General features: G+C 32.1%; 1 protein-coding gene across 5 annotated transcripts in view; it reads left to right on the top strand.

Moving 5' to 3' along the window:
- Positions 1–21907, top strand: part of LOC134854290 (acetylcholinesterase-like) — a 102570-nt gene that overhangs the window by 7040 nt on the left and 73623 nt on the right. For 2 of the 5 annotated variants that reach the window (XM_063870484.1, XM_063870485.1), the window contains exons 2-3: positions 13667–13740; positions 15832–15946. In XM_063870484.1, coding sequence (XP_063726554.1) covers positions 13687–13740; positions 15832–15946 — 169 coding nt within the window. In that variant the 5' untranslated portion in view covers positions 13667–13686. Of the gene's footprint in view, positions 1–13666; positions 13741–15831; positions 15947–19224; positions 19498–19539; positions 20630–21907 lie in introns of those variants that run through there. The other 3 variants (XM_063870487.1, XM_063870488.1, XM_063870486.1) reach the window with 3 other exon arrangements.

Raw genomic sequence — 21907 nt, 5'->3', positions numbered from 1 at the left:
TCTAGACAATTGAAATAGTTTTCTGAAACTTTTTCAAATAAAATTAATTACCGCATTTTTTGTCAGGTTTCGAGCTATAAAACTACGAAAAAAGCATCCAGTTCAAAAATACTTGAACAAACATTCAAAAAACAGAAAGATAGGAAAATAATTTATTTTGAGAATGCTGAAACAGGTGAAAACAACTTAGAACTTAGCTATCTTGTTTGGATCTTCGATTACTTTAATTATATTTGTGGCAATTTTTAAGTTTCATTAAATCTTTGGCATTATTTAAAAATACCACTTTTTGATGAAACCATCAAGTCAGTCTCAAATATCTAAAAAAAGTTATGTAAGAACAGAGGATAGATAAAGTTTTTAGCTGAAAGTACACTTTTACTCGCTGGTTCTTTTTCAAAACAATATTTTGATTATTTGTTTAAACAATTTATATGTAAGAAAAAGCTAGTGAACTTATTAAAATTTTTGCACATCTAGTACAAAGCAGTGTTCGTTTGCGACCAAGACGACAAAAAATTATCACGACCATTTTGTAGAAGCAAAAATAAACAGACATTTAAAACATTTCTGTCCAATTTCTCCGATCGCTGCAGAAGTTACTTTCTAAAAAACCAATTTTTCAAGCAAGTCGGCGCAAAGTTTTTTCACGTGTTTTTTTTTGAAAAATGTGCCGTTTTGCTTACCAATCAATAATTTAACTAAAATTTTAAATTATCTAAGAATTCAAGCTGTCGTAAAGCTACCAGTTTTGTCAATCAAGAATCAATCACTCGACAATCAAGCTGACAGTTTTTGGCCAATTTTATAAACCAGAATCGCCAAGTTTAACTTCTGTCCCAATTTTGTTTGCTGATCATCTCATATCAATAACGTTCTTCTTGGAATCCGTTATATAATATGCTTGAACATAAACTTTTTGTCAGTTTTTGCGTCTAAACAATATATTATCTTTATTAAACTGTTCCGCGATTGTGTTTAGTTAAAATTGATATTTACAAAACTTAAATTTTGTAAACTGGTGCTCATTTGAACGCTAAAAATATTTATTCTACAAGAAACGATTAAAACTACAGATTTAAATAAAATGTATATTTTTTGGCGAGTCAATATGATGAGTCCAACATGAAGCAATCAAACGAGTTCAGGTGTATTAGAGTGAAGATAAAAGTATAACTGATTCCCGCAGTCGAGCATTATTTTCCAGTCTGGATAAAAATCGATTACCTTGTTATTTTAGAGTCAGTCTCTGTAAAATTTACAAAAAAATTTTGAAATCCAGTTTAAAAAGATTTTAATTCTTAAGTTTTTAACCTAAAGGAAATCTATTTATTACGAAAATAGCGTATTTTTTAAGAGAACTTTGTTAAAATGATTTTTAAAAGTCATATCAGTTTGGTTGTTTTCTTTTAAGTTTTTTTTCCATATTACATGACACTTTGTTATTTTTGAACATCTTCGCAAAAACCTGATATAAAAGTTGATATTGATATAATGGCCATTGGTTAAATCTTCCTAGTTTTTAGGTAATTTATTTTTTAATTTTTGGTTTATTTTAACAGTTTTCTTGATTTTTTACATATGTTAATGCACAAAATCTGATTTACAATGATGATTTTCTAGATTTTCGTTGCATAATTTTGAGGTCAAACGTTGATTTTTAGCGAACTTTTTCTCTATTTAATACATTGGTGTTTGCCCAATATCTGATTTACATTGATAGTTTTTTAATAATTCTATTGCATATTTTTGAGCTCAAAATCTGTTTTATATTAACTATTTTTTTATTTATTTCTTGAATTCTGAAACATCTGGCACGTGCGTTTTTGTTTAAAAAAGCAAGAATAAAGTATTTCAATTAGTTTTCTAAATTGCATGTTTTTTTTGCCTTGTTTGCAAAAAAAATCGATTTTAGTGAGTCGTAAAATCCATCGAAATCGATTCAAATGAATTTTTTTTGACACTTAAATCGATTTAAAATTTTCAAAACGATCGATTTAAATCAATTTAAAATGGATTTAAGTGAGATTCTGATGGAATTAAGTGAGATTCTGATGGATTCTAGTGAGTCGGAAAATCCATCGAAATCTTTTTAAATCGATTTTTAAGACACTTAAATTGATATAAAATTTTCAAAAAGATCGATTTAAATCGATTTAAAATCCATTTAAGTGCGTAAAATGTACATGGTTAATCGATTTGGATCGATTTGAAATCGATTTAAAATCAATTTAAATCGACTGGAAACCATTTTTGTCAGTGCGGGCTTCCTTTGCTCCAAAACAACGACAAATTTTTTAAAAAGAAATGTGAAAAAGATGAGAAATAATTAAAATGTCATCTGATTTTTTTCAATAATATTTACGGCCGTTTTTACTCGGCTTAAATATACTTTAAAAAACGGCAAAACGGTACCAGTTCCGAAGGAGTTTCAAAAAGTGGAATATGAACAAAGATAAATTGTTTTAAGAAAAAAAACAAAAAATTGTGTAATTTGTGCTCCTGTCACCAAATTCAGTTGCTCCTATTTCAATTTCATGTCAATGCAATTATTTAATTTCAAATTTGAATGAAAAAATTTCCTTCACTAAATTTAAATGTCAAACGCTAGAAGCTAAGGCAGCGCCAAAAATCTTTTAAGTCAATAATCTTGGCTATTTTCATTGAAATTTCCTTGAATTATCACGAATTTCAAAACAAATGAATTAATTGGCCATAAAGACTCATATCAAAGCCTAACTATTGAAATAATAAGCAAGCTACTAAAACTCATTTCAGAGCTGAAACTAGAAAAAAATGTTAATAAGTTATCAAACTCAGTTAAAAGCTAAGCTAATTTTTAGGGCTGTCTTCACACAGTATTTTCTAAAGTAAACATTATCTCAAACTGGTAAATAGAGCTAACCTTTAAAACATATTTCCAATCAAATAATTCTTGAACAAAATGAGTAAAACCAGTAAAACCAGTAAATTCAGTAAAAATTCATTGCTCCGGCCATTTCAAAAATAATGTGGAGGAATTTTGTATTCGGGTGTGTTTTATTGGCTTTTTTGCTTTCTTTTCATAAGTCCCGACGATCAATTTTCACTGCAACAATTTATCAAACGTGAGGTGAACAAAAACGTGGTTTTTGTTGTGTCTTTTTTTCATGCAAACACAGCCAACAGCAAAAAATGTCAGTGGTCGAGGACAATCAATTCTCAAAAAGTTTAATTTGCATTGCAATTTAGAGTAGAAAGAGCTATTCAAAAATCTGATAAAAAGTCTTGAAAGTTTAGCTTTTGAAGTTTTCTTCGGGAATTTCTTTGACATCTAATTTTTTAAGATTTTAAAAAGGAGTTGTGAAATTATTTATCAACTTGTTTCACAATTTTTTTTCATGTTTTTGTTGTCAATTACTCGTCATCAGACCATTAGGTAACCTTGATCTCAAATCTTTAATCAATTAATGTGCTTCAAGAGCAATGTTTTGAAATTATAATTTTTTGATATTTTTAAATTCGGCCCTTTTTTGTCTGATGTCAAGATATAAAACTACGAACGAATGATACCAGTATTGTTAGTTTGAACTAAAAGCAAAAAACGATGTTTCAAAATTTTTTCTCTCTGCAATTTTTTTCTATAGATGTTAAATTTATTTCAATGAAAGGGATAATTCCACGCTGTCTGAAAGCAGCATATTTCATGCATCTTTCTATCATTATACTCACACCATAATTCAAATGCTATAAAAAAATTTCCCATGCAAATTTTTAATGCCTATTTTCGAAGAAGTTTTTGTAGTTTTCTGCTGGTCAGTTTTATAGTAGTCCAATAATTTCCAATCAACAGTATTGTTGATGAAATTACAAACCCAAGCATCTCAAGAAGAGAAATTTTCATATTACATGGCCTTAATTTGCACTGAGGCGTTTTTTTTCAATTCTGTTTCTAGCAAAAATAGGCTTGTAAAACCAAGAAAACAAATGAGTGGAAGAATATATATGAGCTTGCACAGGAATATATGAAAATTTTTGTAAAAACAATACTTATTAACGCGTAAAAGCTCAATCACTAGACAAATGGTTCTCTTTTGTCAATCGAACATTTTTCTTTGACCGTTTTTTGAAAAATGTACTCTGTTTTGCTAACCAATTAATAATTTAACTAAAATTTTAAATTATCTAAGAGCTCAAGCTGTAGTAAAGCTACCAGTTTTTGTCAAACAAGAATCAATCACTCGATAATCGAGCTGGCCGGGTTTGGCCAATTTTATAAACCGGAACCGTCAAGATTAACTTGCTCAAAATTCGTTTATTTATCATCTCATATCAATAACGTTCTTCTTGGATTCCGTTATATAATATGCTTGAGCATAAACTTTTTGTCAGTTTTTGCGTCTAAACAAAATATTATCTTTATTAAATTGTTCCGCGATTGTGTTTAGTTAAAATTGATATTTACAAAACTTAAATATTGTAAACTGGTGCTCATTTGAACGCTAAAAAAATTGATTCTACAAGAAACGATTAAAATTACAGATTTTTAAAAAAATATATATTTCTTGGCGAGTCAATATGATGAGTCCAACTTCATGAAGCAATCAAAAGAGTTCAGGTGTATTAGAGTGAAGATAAAAGTATAACTGATTCCCGCAGTCGAGCATTATTTTCCAGACTGGATAAAAATCGATCACCTTGTTATTTTATAGTCAGTCTCTGTAAAAAATTTTTAAAAAATTTTGAAACCCAGTTTGAACAGATTTTAATTCTTAAGTTTTTAACCTAAAGGAAATCTATTTATTACAAAAATAGCGTATTTTTTAAGAAAATTTTGTAAAAATGATTTTTTTGAAAGTCATATCAGTTTGGTTGTTATCTTTTAAGTTTTTTTCTATATTACATGACACTTTGTTATTTTTAAACATCTTCACAAAAACCTGATAGAAATAAAAGCAGGCATGAATTTAAAATTCCGAAAAAGATTTGGAGCACGGCGGATAAGGATTTAAGAAATTACAAAATTGTTGTGCATATTTTAAAATCAGTTATATTGATTTTCCCCGCTCAAACCCTAGGTTTTGCGCCTTATAGTCTCGTTCGCGTCGAGTACCAATCTAACTACATGAAAAATTTACCAAATTTTTAACTATCAGTTTTTGAAAACCAGGCAATTTATTTTTTTTTTGCATTTGTTGAAAACTGTTGAGAAAATGCTATTTTTTTCTGCGCGATCTTTCCCTTGGAATTAGCATATGGTGGCGCAAAAGAAACATTTGGAAAACAATTAGGGTCAGTCAGCTTCTGAAAATTGATGTGATTTGTTTGCTCTAAGTGACCTTTGGGTTGTGAGGGGATCGAACCTCAGGCGGCGGGGGCGACGGTGTGGAGGAGCAGTTACGCCTTTTATATGCCGGAGCATTTTTCGCGTTTAGTGCTAACAGCAATCATTTTTCATTCCGATAAAAAACTACACAAACTAATTGTTTGCAACTTTTTTCAGGGCTCCCTCACTGACAAAAATGGATTTAGATCGATTTTAAAAATGAAAAAAGTATGCAGATTAGATTGAAATCGATTTAAGTTGTAAAAAAAGTAAGTTAATCAAAACCAAGTTTCAGGTCGATTTGGATCGATTTTAAATCGATTTAAATCGATTTAACTTCAACGCTAAAAAAATCGATTCCAGTCGATTTTAAATCGATTTGAATGGTTCTTAAATCTGACCTAAAATGAAATCGATCCAAATTGATTTTTTTTCTCTTCTTTTTTTTCTTTCAATTTTCGAATCACAGAAAAAAAATGAAAATTTTTGTTACGTGTCGTTACAAATACCAAAATTGACTAAAATGCTTGCAAAACTAACCCTTGTAAAACTAATGCTTGTAAAATTGACTAAAATGAATGTAAAATGCCCCACCTCGGAGGATACAGAGACTCTCGCTACGCCACGGAGAGAATCTCGGGTTAAATCTTCCTAGTTTTTAGGAAATTAATTTTTTAGTGAAAAATTGGTTTTTTCGAAAAATCGTGTTTCGTCCCACAGCTTTGCTTATTTCTCCTCTGTCTCGAAGAACTATTCAAAAATGTGTGTTACTATCTGTAGCCCAACATCGTAGCTTGATATTGATATAATGGCCATTGGTTAAATCTTCCTAGTTTTTAGGTAATTAATTTTTTAGTGAAAAATTGGTTTTTTTTTAAAATCGTGGCTCGTCCCACTGCTTTGCTTATTTCTCTTGTGTCTCGAAGAACTATTTAAAAATGTTTGTTGCTATCTGTAGCCCAATATCATAGCTTGATATTGATATAATGGCCATTGGTTAAATCTTCCTAGTTTTTAGGTAATTTATTTTTTAATTTCTGGTTTATTTTGACAGTTTTCTTGATTTGTTACATATGTTAATGCACAAAATCTGATTTACAAGGATGATTTTCTAGATTTTCGTTGCATAATTTTGAGGTCAAACGTTGATTTTTAGCGAAGTTTTTCTCTATTTAATACATTGTTGTTTGCCCAATATCTGATTTACATTGATAGTTTTTTAATAATTTTATTGCATATTTTTGAGCTCAAAATCTGGTTTATATTAACTATTTTTTTTATTTATTTCTTGAATTCTGAAACATCTGGCATGTGCGTTTTTGTTTAAAAAACCAAGAAGAAAGTATTTCAATTAGTTTTCTAAATTGCATGTTTTTTTGCCTTGTTAGCAAAAAAAATCGATTTTAGTGAGTCGTAAAATCCATCGAAATCGAGCGATTCAAATGAATTTTTTTTGACGCTTAAATCGATTTAAAATTTTCAAAAGATCAATTTAAATCAATTTAAAATGGATTTAAGTGAGATGCTGATGGATTTAAGTGAGATTCTGATGGATTCTAGTGAGTCGGAAAATCCATCGAAATCTTTTTAAATCGATTTTTTAGACACTTAAATCGATATAAAATTTTCAAAAAGATCGATTTAAATCGATTTAAAATCCATTTAAGTGCGTAAAATGTACATGGTTAATCTATTTGGATCGATTTAAAATCGATTTAAAATCAATTTAAATCGACTGGAAACCATTTTTGTCAGTGCGGGCTTCATTTGCTCCAAAACAACGACAAATTTTTAAAATGAAATGTGAAAAAGATGAAAATTAATTAAAATGTCATATGATTTTTTTCAATAATTTCTACGGCCATTTTTACTCGGCTTAAATATACTTTAAAAAACGGCAAAACGGTACCAGTTCCGAAAAAGTTTCAAAAAGTGGAATATGAACAAAGATAAATTATTTTAAGAAAAAAACAAAAAATTGGGTAATTTGTGCCCCTGTCACCAAATTCACTTGCTCCTATTTCAATTTCATGTCAATGCAATTATCTAATTTCAAATTCGAATGAAAAAATTTCTTTTACTAAATTTAAATGTCAAACGCTAGAAGCTAAGGCAGCGCCAAAAATCTTTTAAGTCAATAATCTTGGCTATTTTCATTGAAATTTCCTTGAAATATCACGAATTTCAAAACAAATGAATTAATTGGCCATAAAGACTCATATCAAAGCCTAACTTTTAAAAACTATTGAAATATTAAGCAAGCTACCAAAACTCATTTCAGAGCTGAAACTTAAAAAAATGTTAATACGTTATCAAACTCAGTTAAAAGCTGAGCTAGTTTTTAGAGCTGTCTTAACACAGTATTGTCTAAAGTAAACATTATCTCAAACTGGTAAATAGAGCTAACCCTTAAAACATATTTCCAATCAATTAACTTATGATCCAAATGAAAAAAAAAACAGTAAAACCAGTAAATTCAGTAAAACTTCATTGCTCCGACCATTTCAAAAATGTGGAAGAACTTTGTGTTCGGGTGTGTTCCCAACGATCGTTTTTCTCTGCAACAATTGATCAAACGTGAGGTGAAGAAAAATATGGTTTCTGTTGTGTGTTTTTTTCATGCAAACACAGCCAACAGCATAAAATGTCAGTGGTCGAAGACAGCCAATTCAAAAAGTTTAATTTGCATTGCAATTTAGACTAGAAAGAGCTATTCAAAATTCTGATAAAAGTCTTGAAAGTTTAGTTTTTGAAGCTTTCTTCGGGAATTTCTTTGACATATAATTTTTTAAGATTTTAAAAAAGAGTTGTGAAATTATTTATCAACTTGTTTAACAATTTTTTTAAATATTTTTGTTGTCAATTACTCGTCATCAGACCGTTACGTAACCTTGATCTCAAATCATTAATCAATTAATGTGCTTCAAGAGCAATGTTTTGAAATTATAATTTTTTGATATGTTCAAATTCGGCCGTTTTTGTTTGATGTCAAGGTATAAAACTACGAACGAATGATACCAGTTCAGAATAACTTGAAAAAAAAATCAAAAAATCAATATACAAACACGAATGACATGAAATTAGAATAATTTGTCCTGACACCAATCTATTTCAAAGGACGTCATTTATTCTGAATGAATTTAACAATTTCCAACTAGCTATAAACCTTTCTACTAAAATAAACATTATACACTGAAAGCTAAAACAGTGCCAAAAACTAGCAACTCTCATTGACGCTTTTTAACTTTTTTCAGACAATAATTTCTTTAGGTTACTTGATACCACTTCAAAACTTATTATGCAAAACAAATGAAATAATGGGTTACGAAAACTCGCTTCAAAGATTAACTTAAAAAAAAACAAATGCAATATTAGGCTATACTCACATTAAATCTTACCGAAAAAAATAGTTAATAGGTTCTCAGTTTTTTTTAAAAGTATAATAAATTGACGGTTATCTTTACCCAATTTCGTCTAAACTTATTGTTATTTAAAATGTCTGACTAGAGTTGCTCCTTAAAATCTCAATCACGAATTAATTAAATTTGAAACAAAGTGAGTAACACTTCATTGTCCCGACCATGTGATAAAAGCAGAAAAACTTTGTATTCGTGTTTGGTTTAATTTTTTTCCACACAAAAATATGTACCATAAATTATCATCGGAGCGGTGATATACTTAATTGACGTTTTTTTAGTCTTGATTCGAACGACGTTAAAAAGTTTTCAAAAGTATTCCTCAATATCGAGAAAAACTAATTTAAAAGATTTTCACCTTTATTTATATTTTGAGCTAAAAAAAAAGAGAGCAAACAGGCTTTTGAAGAAATTAACTCAGATTTGGGAGCACTACTTTGAGCGCAATTTTAGTAAATTCAATTAACTTTGTGCAAAACAAATATAAAAAAATCGAAATTATTTACTATGATTTTTGAATATGCCCTAATTAAAGTGTTACGTCAGACCCTTTTACCACACCACGCAGAAAAAATCAAAACAAATTGCTTCTCTGTCGAGAAATTTTTTAATTTTTTGTTATTTTCAAACTAAATATCTTTTGATGACGCTGAAGACACTTTTTATGATATCCAATCTAAAGGCCAGGATTTTTTTATTCAATTTTAGTTTTAACAAAGTTAGTGAAAAATAAAATTTCTTTTGAGAAATGAGTTGTCTTTTTACTGGTGATAAAACCACCGTCCTACATGTACGGTGACCGGCTATCTTTGTTAAGGTAGGCAATGAATCAGAAAACATGATATGAACATCGGCAGTTCGCATATCAATCAACTAATCATTTTGATTCAAATCTGCTGACTTAATTGATATGTTCAGTTTTATAGTTATTTTAAACTTCTTTCAAAACTGAAATTCAAGCTATATGCTTACAAGAAAAGGAATCTTTAAAATTATTCAAGACTTTTTAAGATATTTCATCGGAAAATTTGTTTGAGACTTTTTGAGATATTAACGGAATGTTGGGCTGAAGGTAATTTACGTTCCATCAAAAATCGCATTAGGGGAACTGATGTCTAAACATCATAGTTAGTTCAAGAGCACGGGTTATAACACTTAAATCAAGGTGACCGAATTATATTTTACTTTCTCATTTTTTTTCTGAAAAAAGCTTTTTGTTTTACCATATCTACCAGATGGTTCTTTGTTTTAACTGATTTTTTAGATCAAATTTCAATATGTTTTGATGTTTTTGCCCAAAAAAACTCAAGTCAACTGTAGAAGCATGCACTTGAACTACTCTGTGATATTTTTGCTAAGCGATAAAGGTAAACAGTTAACTTGATTTCAGTACTCTTACCCCAGCCACCGGCTGTACATTCACTCTACGGTAACTGTAACAATGACATTGAGAGCCATAAGACGTTACTCAATGATAATAATAATCCTAATACATATGTTTTAAGATCATAGAATGACCTTTACATCACATCCTCCCTCGATAAATTAACGATTTACTACAAAAATTATCATTTTTCTGTGTCTGTTACGTCAGATTCTTTTATCACACCAGTTTATTACACCATGTTTTGCATTAACTTGTGCCACAACAAAACTGTAGTCCAGTTGCGAAACTTTTGCTGCCTCACGCACTGGATCGTGTCATAAGTAGTCCATAATCTCATATGCTTCCCCGGTAAATCTTTGTGATCTGTTATTATCTTGAAAGAAGCTTCAAGCAAATAGTTCTGAAAATTAGTCACGGCCCATACGACCACCAATAAATCCAATTAGATGACACTATTTTTCAACTCCGCTTCGTTCAAAAACCGGAACGCATAGCAAATTGGTTTCAAATCCTCGGCGTGTAATTGTTCTAATTCAGCCCCAAGACCTTTTTTTCGATATTACGGGTTTTATTTTTGTGTCTTTTTTTCACATCAAAATGATGGGTTTGTAGAAAATCATTTACTGTACCTACATCCTTTCAAAGGTTTCCCCACGTTTTGGTTCCCATTCAACCTCGAATATTCTTTCATTAAACCTCGGAAAGGTTCCGTCGCTTCCGCTAAAATCGGGATGAAGCGTATGACTCGGTTAATCGACCCAATCAGTGATCAAAAATCCAATATGTTTTCGAAATTATTCAATTTTAATATTTAATCTACATTTCTTCCTACAGGCTCAATACCTTTGTTTGATAATTTAAATCCCAATCGTTCAATTTCCTAATCAAAAATGATGCACATGCTTCATTTGAAAAAAGTTTTAACATCATTCAATATCGGTAAGGTTCTCCGAAGTTCTCACTGATGGCGTTCCGCGGAACCCCGGGTTGCTATAGCGACTCAAGTAGACATACTCCAGGCAAATGACGCAACACATAGTCCATGACACGTTGAAACTCAATAGGCATATCCCTATTCCATAGAAGCCTGTTTTGAGCCCTTATATTCCTGTTAAGTATCCTCCCACTTTAGTTAAAATACTTTGCTGACTTGTTTCCTCGCTAAGTCGCGATCCGCGAGTATGCATATTTTATGTCAATATTTGAAAACCATGTCAATTTTGCCGTATCCCCGCTAATGGCTAAAGTCACGTTGTCTACTAGCTCATTCATGTTTGTCAACTGATATCGACTCCAATAAATCTATTCCTAAGTCTCCTTTTGCCGTTAGTACCGTTGATAAGATAAAACAATCTTCAGTACATTTGCCCAAAATCACGATGTAACCGTCGTCTATGAGGCCATGAAATGTTCTTTCAATTTGAGGTAATACGGGTATTAGAATTCTTCTTCATTTGTCTCTATGGGACAAAACAGTTGGTGAAACTGTGTTCAGACTTCACTTTTTCTCAATATTCTTTTTGGTAACAAACAGTTCCTGAAACTCATATAGTATACAATTAATATACTTACGCTGATCTGCGGAATCTTCAATTTCGATTGTCTCTGAAACACCCCCTCTTTCATTAACTGTTTTAGAAGACGGAATCTGCCATACTTCGATTTCTAATGCGGGTAAACCTTATTTCCAAGTATATTCGGTTGTCCCCCTTCCGTGATGTAGAAATCTGCGGCTCTGGCTGTACAGCCTTTCGATTATATAACGACGGAGATACTCCCGTTTATCTGGATGACGTTATCCGTTGCACTGTAAAACAAATTGGGATATCTCCTTTGGAACCACTTTGATGCCCAGAAGCTTCTCTTTTTTCTAACTTGTGTAATGTTGCTGGCGAAATATACGATACAGGACTTGGACAATTTATTTGGAATTCGGCTTGCCGCCGACTTTTCCCAATCCTAATGTCCAACATTTTTCAATTTTCCTGTCTGTCATTGTCCATAACTGTTCTCATGGCGAATAATCAATTTCGTCGTCATTCTGTTCCTCAAACTTTCTGATAACGTTTAAATCGTACAATCCATTCACTTTATTGACCGCCACTTTTTCTATACAATTCTCAACAAAAATTCCTCTGTTACCGCAATTATCGTAATTTATGTTCTAAGCTTTGCGATACTCCCAATGATTAGCTTTCAATAGGTTTCCACAGTTATGGCATTTGTCTAACCGTTGTCCAATCACCCCGTTTATGAGCTCTCGTTTTACACAACCGCCGGATTAGCCCGCATTGTTAGTTGGTCGCCCTGGGTTGAACCAATTAATATGCTTTTAAATTTTCTGAATGAGTACCCCAGGTCAATTATGTCCACACAATAAGTATAAATTTTGAAGAAAACTGTTTTAAACACACAGTCACGGGGCATAAAATTTGATCTTTTACTTTTCAACCAATTAAACGAACAAAAGTTTCTTCATGATTTTGACGTTTTCTCTGTTATTATTTGAGATCAAATGATGAATAAATCTGTTTGTGAAGATATAGCTGGTTATAAAACGTGGAACAATTAGTTGACTATGTAATCAAAGACCGTCAAAAAAGTGTTCTTGTACGCGGAAAACGATGGAAAACGGCAAAAGAAAATAAACTTTGGGATGAAAAAGTTGTTCTAAAACTAAATATCTTAGCAAGGTTCTCATGTAAGTTGTACAACGAATTCTCCGTTGTTTGCGAGAGTTTTGTTGACAGCCCGAACCCTTTTCTGACGTCCCTACGGTTAAAAATACAAACAAACTTTTTTTTTACGGGTGATGCACATTTTTTTTGCGTCTGTATTACATCAAAATTAAACAGTGCTGATTTAAATTATCCGGACAAAATGAATAAAATTTGAATTTTCAAATACATTTTTTTCTCAATTTGTGTTAAAATTAGACAAAAAGTGAAGAAACAAAAGTTGTTTAGAATTTCATCACAATTAATATGGTGCAATTTTTTCTCCGAAATTCTCAACCTTAATTTTATCCCAAAAATGGGTCATTTTGAATTTTTTCAGACAGTCAAGAAGTGCGCTGAAACTTTTTTTTAATTGACGAGGAAAATATATCACAAGAAGCTTCTTTTACAGCCCAACAAGGGCTGAATATCCAAAATTTTGTGTAAAGTGTTTAAAATTTGTTTTTAATCAAAGTTTTTTGGTTTTACATATTAAAAATCACGTTTCTTGAAAATCAAGCAAAAATGATTTCTCTCAACAGATTTTTGCAGATTTAGCCTTCTAAAATTTTGTTGGGCTGTGTAAGAAGCTCTTGTGATATATATTTCTTATCAATTAACAAAGCAGTTTCACCGTTATACTTGATTGTCTGAAAAGAGTCAAATGACCTATCGATTCTGATGAAATTCTAAGCAACTTTTGTTTTTGTCTAATCTTAACACAATTTGAAAAAAATGTAATTGAAAATTCAAATTTTATTCATTTTGTCCGGATAATGTAAATCAGCACTGTATTATTGAAAACTTCGAATTTCAGTTTCGGTTTTATGCGTTGTTTTAGAGTCGATTGCCGTTTCCTCCATGTATCTGAGCGTCATTCTTCATTGTCTCATTTGGACTGTTCAGGAACTCAAGGTAAAAGCCACATATCATCTTACAACTTTAAGTAATTTTCAGTTTGTTTTCTCATAAAATTGTCTATGGTAAAACCAAAATTTGCTAATAGGATTTTTGTATTTTTGATATTTTAGAAGAAAGCGATAGTTCAACTAAAAAAAGACATTGAAAACCAACGCACGCCAAAAGATCCTTCAGAAAAATTTTGTTTAAGCGAACCAAAAAACTGACGTGGTAGCATAGTACCGTTGAGGGACCTTTTTGGCGTTCAGAGTTAAGTCAATTTCCGGATGAAATCAACGTCTTCTACCTTCCCCTGAAATATCAAATGCCAATTTTGGCAAAAATTTCTAAGACTCAAACAAACTAGGGTTTATTTGAACTACTATAGCTCAAACAAGCTATTTCGGATGCTCTTTAGGCGAACGAAATCTTTTTTTTGGCGCTTGTTCCCAATTGGCTCAAAAGGCAACTTTAGTAAGAAAAAAATATATGTTTTGTCAGTCAAAAAAGTTTATCGTAAAACAAAACCAAATATCGTCATCCCAAGTCCACCTTGATGCTGGGTAATTATTAATGCAAGACGTTAAGAGTGGGTAGGCAAATATAAACATCTGAGAAAACATAAGCAAGACTGCTCGTATCAGAGCGAAACCCTGAGGGTTCCGAATGCCGTTGAAAGTTGATGGAAAAAAAATTTAATTCAAAATTGCTCAAATAATTGCAAGAAAAAGTTTTTTTTTCATTTTGTTCTATGCGACCGATGCGGTCATCAAAACTAATACATGAAGCAATCTTGAGTGGGAAAAACAAATGGCAGCAAATTTAACACACCAAAATTTGGAAAAATTGATTGCCTGCTAAACATCAAAAAAATTATTTCATTGAATAAAAAAACATTTGAAAAAGTTCAAATTTCCAAATACTTGAGAGTAAATATTGACTCAAAATTTGTTTTCTACGATCATATACAAAAAAAGAAAACATAAAGCTTGAACTTTGCGGAGTACTATATCGTATACCAAGTACTTGAAATCGTCATAACTTTTACGAATAAACAAACTTTATATACTATTGCCTTAAAATTTAGTGTTACCTGTTTAAATTTTTTAAAATTTAAACAAACCGATTTGCTTGCTTACAAGCTAACTTCTAATAAAATTTTTGAATAAAAAATAAGTAACGACTCAACAAGGAATAGTAAGAAATGCTGAGACAAACAGTCTGCAGTTTTAACGAAACACGAAACAAAAAATTATCCTGAATCAACACAAAAATTACAAAAGATCTTGTAGCACAGAGTGGAACAGAGCTCGTCAAAACAGAAGCGAAAACCAAATCAACAATTTGAACCCCATGTTTTATAAAAAAAAACTTTATCTTGCTTAAAGAGTCGGTACCCGAATTTTTCGCGGTTTGAAAATCCAAGGCGAAAGAACTATGCATATTAATTGTAGTTTTTTTGAATGTTTTTCTTTCGACTTCTGTAAGTCAATCAGAAAAAAGTTTGCTTCACAACGCTTGGGTCACTTTTTTGCTTCGAATGCTTGAAATTAGACCATTGAGCTAATAGCGTCCTCCCAATCTTTTGTCAGTCAATAATCTTGCTTGTTTTGGCTTAACTTAAATTGCCATAAACAAGCAAATTCATTTTGTCTACCTTTTTCGTCGACCTCTTTTTGTCAAAAAAATTGGTCGACCTTTGTTTAGGTCGAACAAATTGATTTTTCGAGCGGTCCGCGAACATTACAAAGACACTACTTTGAGACAAAATTTTCTGCGCCGCAGGCAAATTGTTGAAAAAAAAATTAAAAAAGCCGTTGCGCGCTCCCCTTCAAAATTAGTATATTGGCGCCAAAGGCGCCCTTAGAAAAAATTAGGAGTTTAAGGTTCGACCGAAAATGGATTTCTTAAATTAATACCAAAGGGGGACACCCCCACTCCCTATAATCCGCCCCTGATAAGTTTATCGTGAATTTTATAATGCTAACTTTTTTTTGCCTCAACATCATGTCTGTCGTCCTAATGTCCTGTCGTCTTATGTACGTTGCACCAAGACGCTGACTCTTACTTCTTTTACATGAAAGGTTACATTTTTTTGAACTTCAGTCTTCGTCAGTGGATGAGATTTGGGAAGATCGATATGGACCCTCTGAGTTGGAGATCATCGAGCAGGAATACTTTGACCCCCTCAACTGGACAATCACCGGATACTTCGATCCAAGTAAGCTGCTATGAACAGTTTTTCGGAAAATTCTCGTAAATGTATAAAGGGAGAGAAGTTGACGCAGCGATTACTAAAAGCACTACTAAAACGTGAGCAAAGCTGCCTGATTTTTGACCTCCTTTTAAAATTTTTGAAGTAGTTTTTGGTTCAAATACGATAAAATATATCAAAAAATTATTGAAAGCAGATATTACTCCCAAAAACAAAAGGATCTGTTCCTATTAGAGGCAAGAAGCCTTTAATTCCTCAATTGGAAAGGATTCCTGAGCCGGTTTGTTTTGCCGCTGACATATTGCCTTAATAGAAAACTGGTAAAAAGCGCGCTTTAATTTTTGATGATTGACCAAATTGACAATTTTCAAATCCTCATATCTTGAAAGTTCCGACTGCTCCTTAAAATTTGAAGAATAAGTCATCTATTTAGGTAATTTAAAAATGTATAAAATGATTAAAAATTCTATTCTAAAAAGCATCTTTAAAAATATATATATTTTTTTCAAGTGATTATTTTTTGAATGTATTCTCCAGACGCTACGAAACTATTCCACACAGTAAAAAAATCCTTCAATGGTATAGTACGAAGTAATGTACTGGGCGTCTAGCAACGAATTATTAGTTACAAATTGCTTGACTAAAATCAAGTTGGATCAAATTCTAGGCAAGATTATATCGCCTCTCACGCGTTAATAGAACAAAATCTGAACAAAATTTGAACTGTCAAGGTATACACCGCCATAATTTTATAGAAAAAATATCACAGGTGAACTATTTTCTTAACTAAAAACTCAAGACTTCATTACTTTGCAGATGGTATAGAAAAATCCGCTAAAAAGTAGCTAAGTCAAAAATTGTCTGCAAAACTACATTACTCACAATATTTCCATCCTGTCTTCAAAAACCCGAACAGCTCTCGCTAAAATTGACTTTTTCATCGGCAGTTACAAAGCAATCTTGAAAATTCATAAAGAACGAAAACTTGCGGCGATTTAATCTGACTCAGATATTTTTCCAAATTGACGGGAGCTAAGCTAGTTGGAATTATGAACTCATCACTAGACGCTGGTGATTTTGCTAGCGTCTAAACGCCACTTCAAATCTATAGAAATATCTTTTTTTTGGAAATTTTGTCAACTTTAAGTTTTTAAAAGCGTTTTTTGAAAGAAAAAATTCTTTCATTGATTTTGTGGAGCAGCTAGAACCCTCAGGGTTTCAACTTGATTCCAGAAGCCTTCTTTCTTTAATAGACAAAATTTTTAAAACAAAACATTGAAAGTTTTGATTCAAATTTATTTAAGTTTTGATTTAAATTCTATTTTAAAACTGATGCATTTACCGACTTGATAGCTTTTACCAACCCGAATAGGTTTTACCAGACAAAATAGTATGTCTCAATAGTATTTGGAACATTTTCAGAGCTAGGTAAGTCGCCGACTACTTCTTAATGTCACAAAAGTTATTCTCGTTAAATTTCCTAAAGTTGTCAAAATTGCAATTTTCAAAACCGCATACACTACAAAATGATCACAGGTAAAGTACAGGGCGTCAAAACTTGTTTTTATAGATCATCTCTCATTTCAAGATTATTGGGTTATTGAAGTAATTGGGTTATTGAGGTAATTCGCTGCAGTTCACAGCAAAAATTCGCCGAATTCTAATGATATAATTTATTGAGTTGAACTTTTCGTTCATGCATTTTTTTTGCGCAATTTAATGAACTTTTACTGCATTTTGTGCCGAACAAGCTACTTTTGAGCTGAATCAAAACAATCGGGTGAATAAAAATAAAACAGAATATTCACACTCGTTTTTCTCAATTAGGTTTTATTTGGCCAATAAAAATTGCTTGGAAATGACCACAAAAATTGCTTGAATTTTTACCAGCTTTTTTATAGTGCAATTATTTTTGAAAAACTTTGAATCAAAATTAAACCCATAAAACGAGTCAAGTCATTTGGTTCAAATTTAGGGTGGTAAACAGGGTCAATTGATGTAATGATAACTATAAATGACCCAGTTTACATCCTTATAGTAGCTTGATCAGCACAATTGCAATGAATTTTCAATAAATTCCGCAAAGAAATGTGTGAACAAGAAAACCCAACACATTGATTTACATCATCATAAATTGGTGACTTTTTGCTGTCCACAGCAAGAAGAATCACATCCATAATCCAAATACTAGTAAATGAGAGAGGATTTATAAAAAGCAAGTTTGATAACACCTTGTATATTTTATAAAAATTGTTGAGCTCTTAAGCAATTCAAATGATTTACTAAACTCCGCTCAAAAGTGGTTTAATTAAAAAGTCGAAATTGATTGGAAAAATGCGCAGATTTTCATCATTCGCTTCAAAAGTCGAAACAGTATTCCAATGAAACATGGAAAGTTTGATAAATTGTGGTTCTCCGAGAAAAAAAAACGGATCAATTAAAAACCAGGATCCGAGAAAGAATAGATGAAATTTCATATTTGAAACAAGTTATATCACATGTAACTGGCTGTTGTTTAAAACAAAATAAAAAAAGTTGGAACCATACTAATTATCTACAAAAAAAAAACAAAAAAAATTAACATTTTTTAAGAAGTTCTGGTTTTTGTTAACTATTCCCCCTATGGTAACGAACTTCCGCCATTTAAGAATGAATTGAACAGCTGAGCATACACAAGTTTTGTGCCTTGTATCAAAATCCCTCTTGCGAAAAGGGGCAATAGTTAACAGAGTCCGAAGCGTTTATTAATTCTTTTCTGTACAGTTTTTAAATGTGGTACAACTGAGTTTTAAAATCAAATTGCACTACTTTTCAAAAAATCACATTTCAAGCAACATTTCGCAGTAAAGTGAAACTGAGCGTGGACAGCTGACGAAATCATTGGGGTTACTGGGTGCTGCCCTACTATGAAAGGAGCATGAAACAGTAACATAATTATAAGTTATAACGAGGAAAAAGAGAGAAATGAAAAAGAAAAAAAAATTAAACCTTCAGTTACAACTTTGTTAGAGTCAAATTGTTCATAGTAAGCGATCTTCTGACGTTCCAGTACAATGTCAAGTTCACCCCCACAATTAAGTGACAAGTTTCAGCCAAAATTGGGTGATTAATACTCATTTTCGTTCATCCTTTTTTCTCTACCCTGCAATATTTAATCTGATAGACGTGGAATTTAGGATGACATTTTTAATCAAGCCTTTAAAGTCCGGACGGTTTTTTTCAAGCTCCAATTAAATGGCTCAGTATTTCTGGTAGCCTGACTACGTCTTGTTTTCTTCTAAGTCTTTTTAAAAGTGCGCTTGGAGCAGTTGGTTTCTAAAATAAAGCTAATCATACTTTTAAAGAGAATTATCTCTGACAGTCAAAAGAAAAAGCGGCCGCCCAAAATCCCGATTAACCGACTGTTGCAAAAAGAGCGATTGTGTTCTAGTCTCCCACAGGACATGTGATCCTATGAAGCGTCTAACTTCATAGCCATTCATAGACGACACATGTTTAGATTATAACCGATAAGCAACCTTTTTTGGTCGTTTTTTGACAAACGACAAAATTCGGCGGTGACGTCAAAATATTCCAAGCTGTCAAATCTCCATATAGCTGAAAATTGAAAGACAAGTCATTTTGGTTTTAATCTCTAAAATGATTCTTTTTTACAACCGATCCCCGGTAAATTATATCCCTAAGCACCCGAAGAAAACTGGTCGTCGAAAAATTTGACACACATTCAAAAACTGGGATGACTTGAGAATAAATTGCTATGAGACTAGAAATTTTTGTATACTCACAAAGCTTAAGACAAGATTATCAGAGGGAATCTGCCCTAAAATAGATTATCTTGTTGATTGCAGGGACTTTTATTGCCTCTAGTATATGTTTATTGTACCATTGAAGCAGAGATGTTAGCTCGCCTAAGCGACGCCAGCCGACCGCCAAACCGAATTACAAAAGCAGCAGTAACCAGTTGACTAACTAAGTTTGAAATGTCACTAATGTCAATTAACATATTTTCGCTTTGCTGTTTTTGCATCACCAGCGCCGCTATCTTGCCTTTTGCAGAAAAATCAAAATTATTTGAAATAAACGTTTTTTTTCTCGAACCCTCCCCCTCTCTATCTCTCTCGCTCCTCCGTACGCCCACCTGTAAAAAAAATATAGAGCCCCTTTATACTCACTAATTTAGATGGAGTGGTTTAATGAATGGGGCATTACCAAAATTGGGTAAATCATACCGGATGTGCCTCTGTCGTCTAGGATCTCGGGGTTCCGATAAACCCGCGGGCGTCCCGCTGAAATGATAATGAAACTGCATCTTAAATCCCCACGCAACAATTCCCTTGTTTCTCTTTAAACCCTGTTGGATATTAATTCCCGGGTGAATTTTGGGCTGAATTGACAGTTTGTTTTATTTTAGTTAACGTCATTATACCCTGTCGTTGTTAAATATCCCAAAATCACAAACGTGCCCCTGTTTCTTTTTAGCAGACCGACCTCTTGCTTAATTAACCTGATAATGTAAATGTCAGACAACTATCCTTGAAATTACTTTGTGTTTACGAGTGATGGCAGTTTTGTTTACCCTATGTTATGTCGCTGTTGTTTTGGGCTCCTGTTTTGCGTATGATAGTACCTTTTTCGGCGGAGGATTTTTCCCATACATTGAGCGTCAATTCTTTCAGAGCACACGATTTCGTAAGTAGAACTCTGTTCAAATATTTTTGTACCAACGAACCAAACTAGAAACCCCAGCGTGAAAATTTTGGATTGAAAAAGTAGTATGCCGAAACGAGTTTTGTGATGTATGTTTCCATCAATTTGACCCATTTTGACCGCCTCAACTCAACTTATTTAAGTTTCGGCTGTTCAAAAGCAACAAAAAATTGCAATTGAGGCGGTTTCTCGTCAAGTTTGACCCAGCAGTTTTGTTTTTACTGAAAAATATTTTTGACCGAAAAAAAAACATTTCAGTTGCGTTGGAGGAAAAACGTTTCGATTGTGTTCGATCGAGGAAAAACAGTTCGACTGAGATCGACCAAAGATTTTGATGGAGTTTGATGTTATACTTGATGTTGGGATCATGTATAGGCCTTCTCATTGCAATCCTGTATATGATCGGCAAACTATCTAGCTGCCTGGACATATATACTTTCTATTTGCTTCTGTCTTAAAGGCAAAAAACCAACAAAAAAGCAAAATTCAGTTGATTTTTTTCAACCGTTTTGATTTTGAGTTCGAACATGCTGCTAATTTGTTTCCTACTTTTTGTTTCGACTTAATGCTTGAGAATGTATACTTCTGCTTTGCTTTGTGCTTGACTTTATATTTCGACCGGCTCGACTTCAAGTTTCGATCTTATGTTCCAAATTGCGTTGGGTTTTATGTTTCGGTTTTTTTTTTCGATTTCGTTTCAACAGATTGATTTTAAGTTCCGACTTTGAGTTCAACTATAGGGTCTTTTCGACCACGGAAATTTGGTCGAACTCTGTCATTTTTCTTTTACGGCTTAAGCGGCAATTTAGTCCAGAATATAAAATGGCTGCTCATATCATGATGAAGCTTTAAAAGCCGATACTTCTCTATGATTATCTGAAACTGTCGTAGACAAAAAGAGTTAGTTTGGTTTTTACAAAAATTCTTTGATCTAGCTTTCCCCTGATGATTCACAAAGAGAAATTTTGCGTCAGTTACTACAATATTTGAATCAAGGGCTTTGTCTTTTTTGGATTGAATCATGAGCTGGTTAAATTGCCGCAGTTGCTTTTGCCGAACAGAAAATTGAAAATTTCGTAAGCTAATCCAAAATTTTAGAATAAAGACCACCCAACTACCATTACTTTCTCCGATCAGTTAAAAAAAACAATGAAAACGAACAAAACTGGTCGTATCAGGGTAAAACCCTAAATGTTCTGATTTTTTTAATGTTCTGTGGACTCATTTGAAATAAAATGATTGATGAAATTGATGAAATGA

Source organism: Symsagittifera roscoffensis, chromosome 9 (genome assembly GCF_963678635.1).
Source record: "Symsagittifera roscoffensis chromosome 9, txSymRosc1.1, whole genome shotgun sequence".
Lineage (NCBI taxonomy): Eukaryota > Metazoa > Xenacoelomorpha > Acoela > Convolutidae > Symsagittifera > Symsagittifera roscoffensis.
This window is presented reverse-complemented; position numbering and strand designations above follow the sequence as displayed.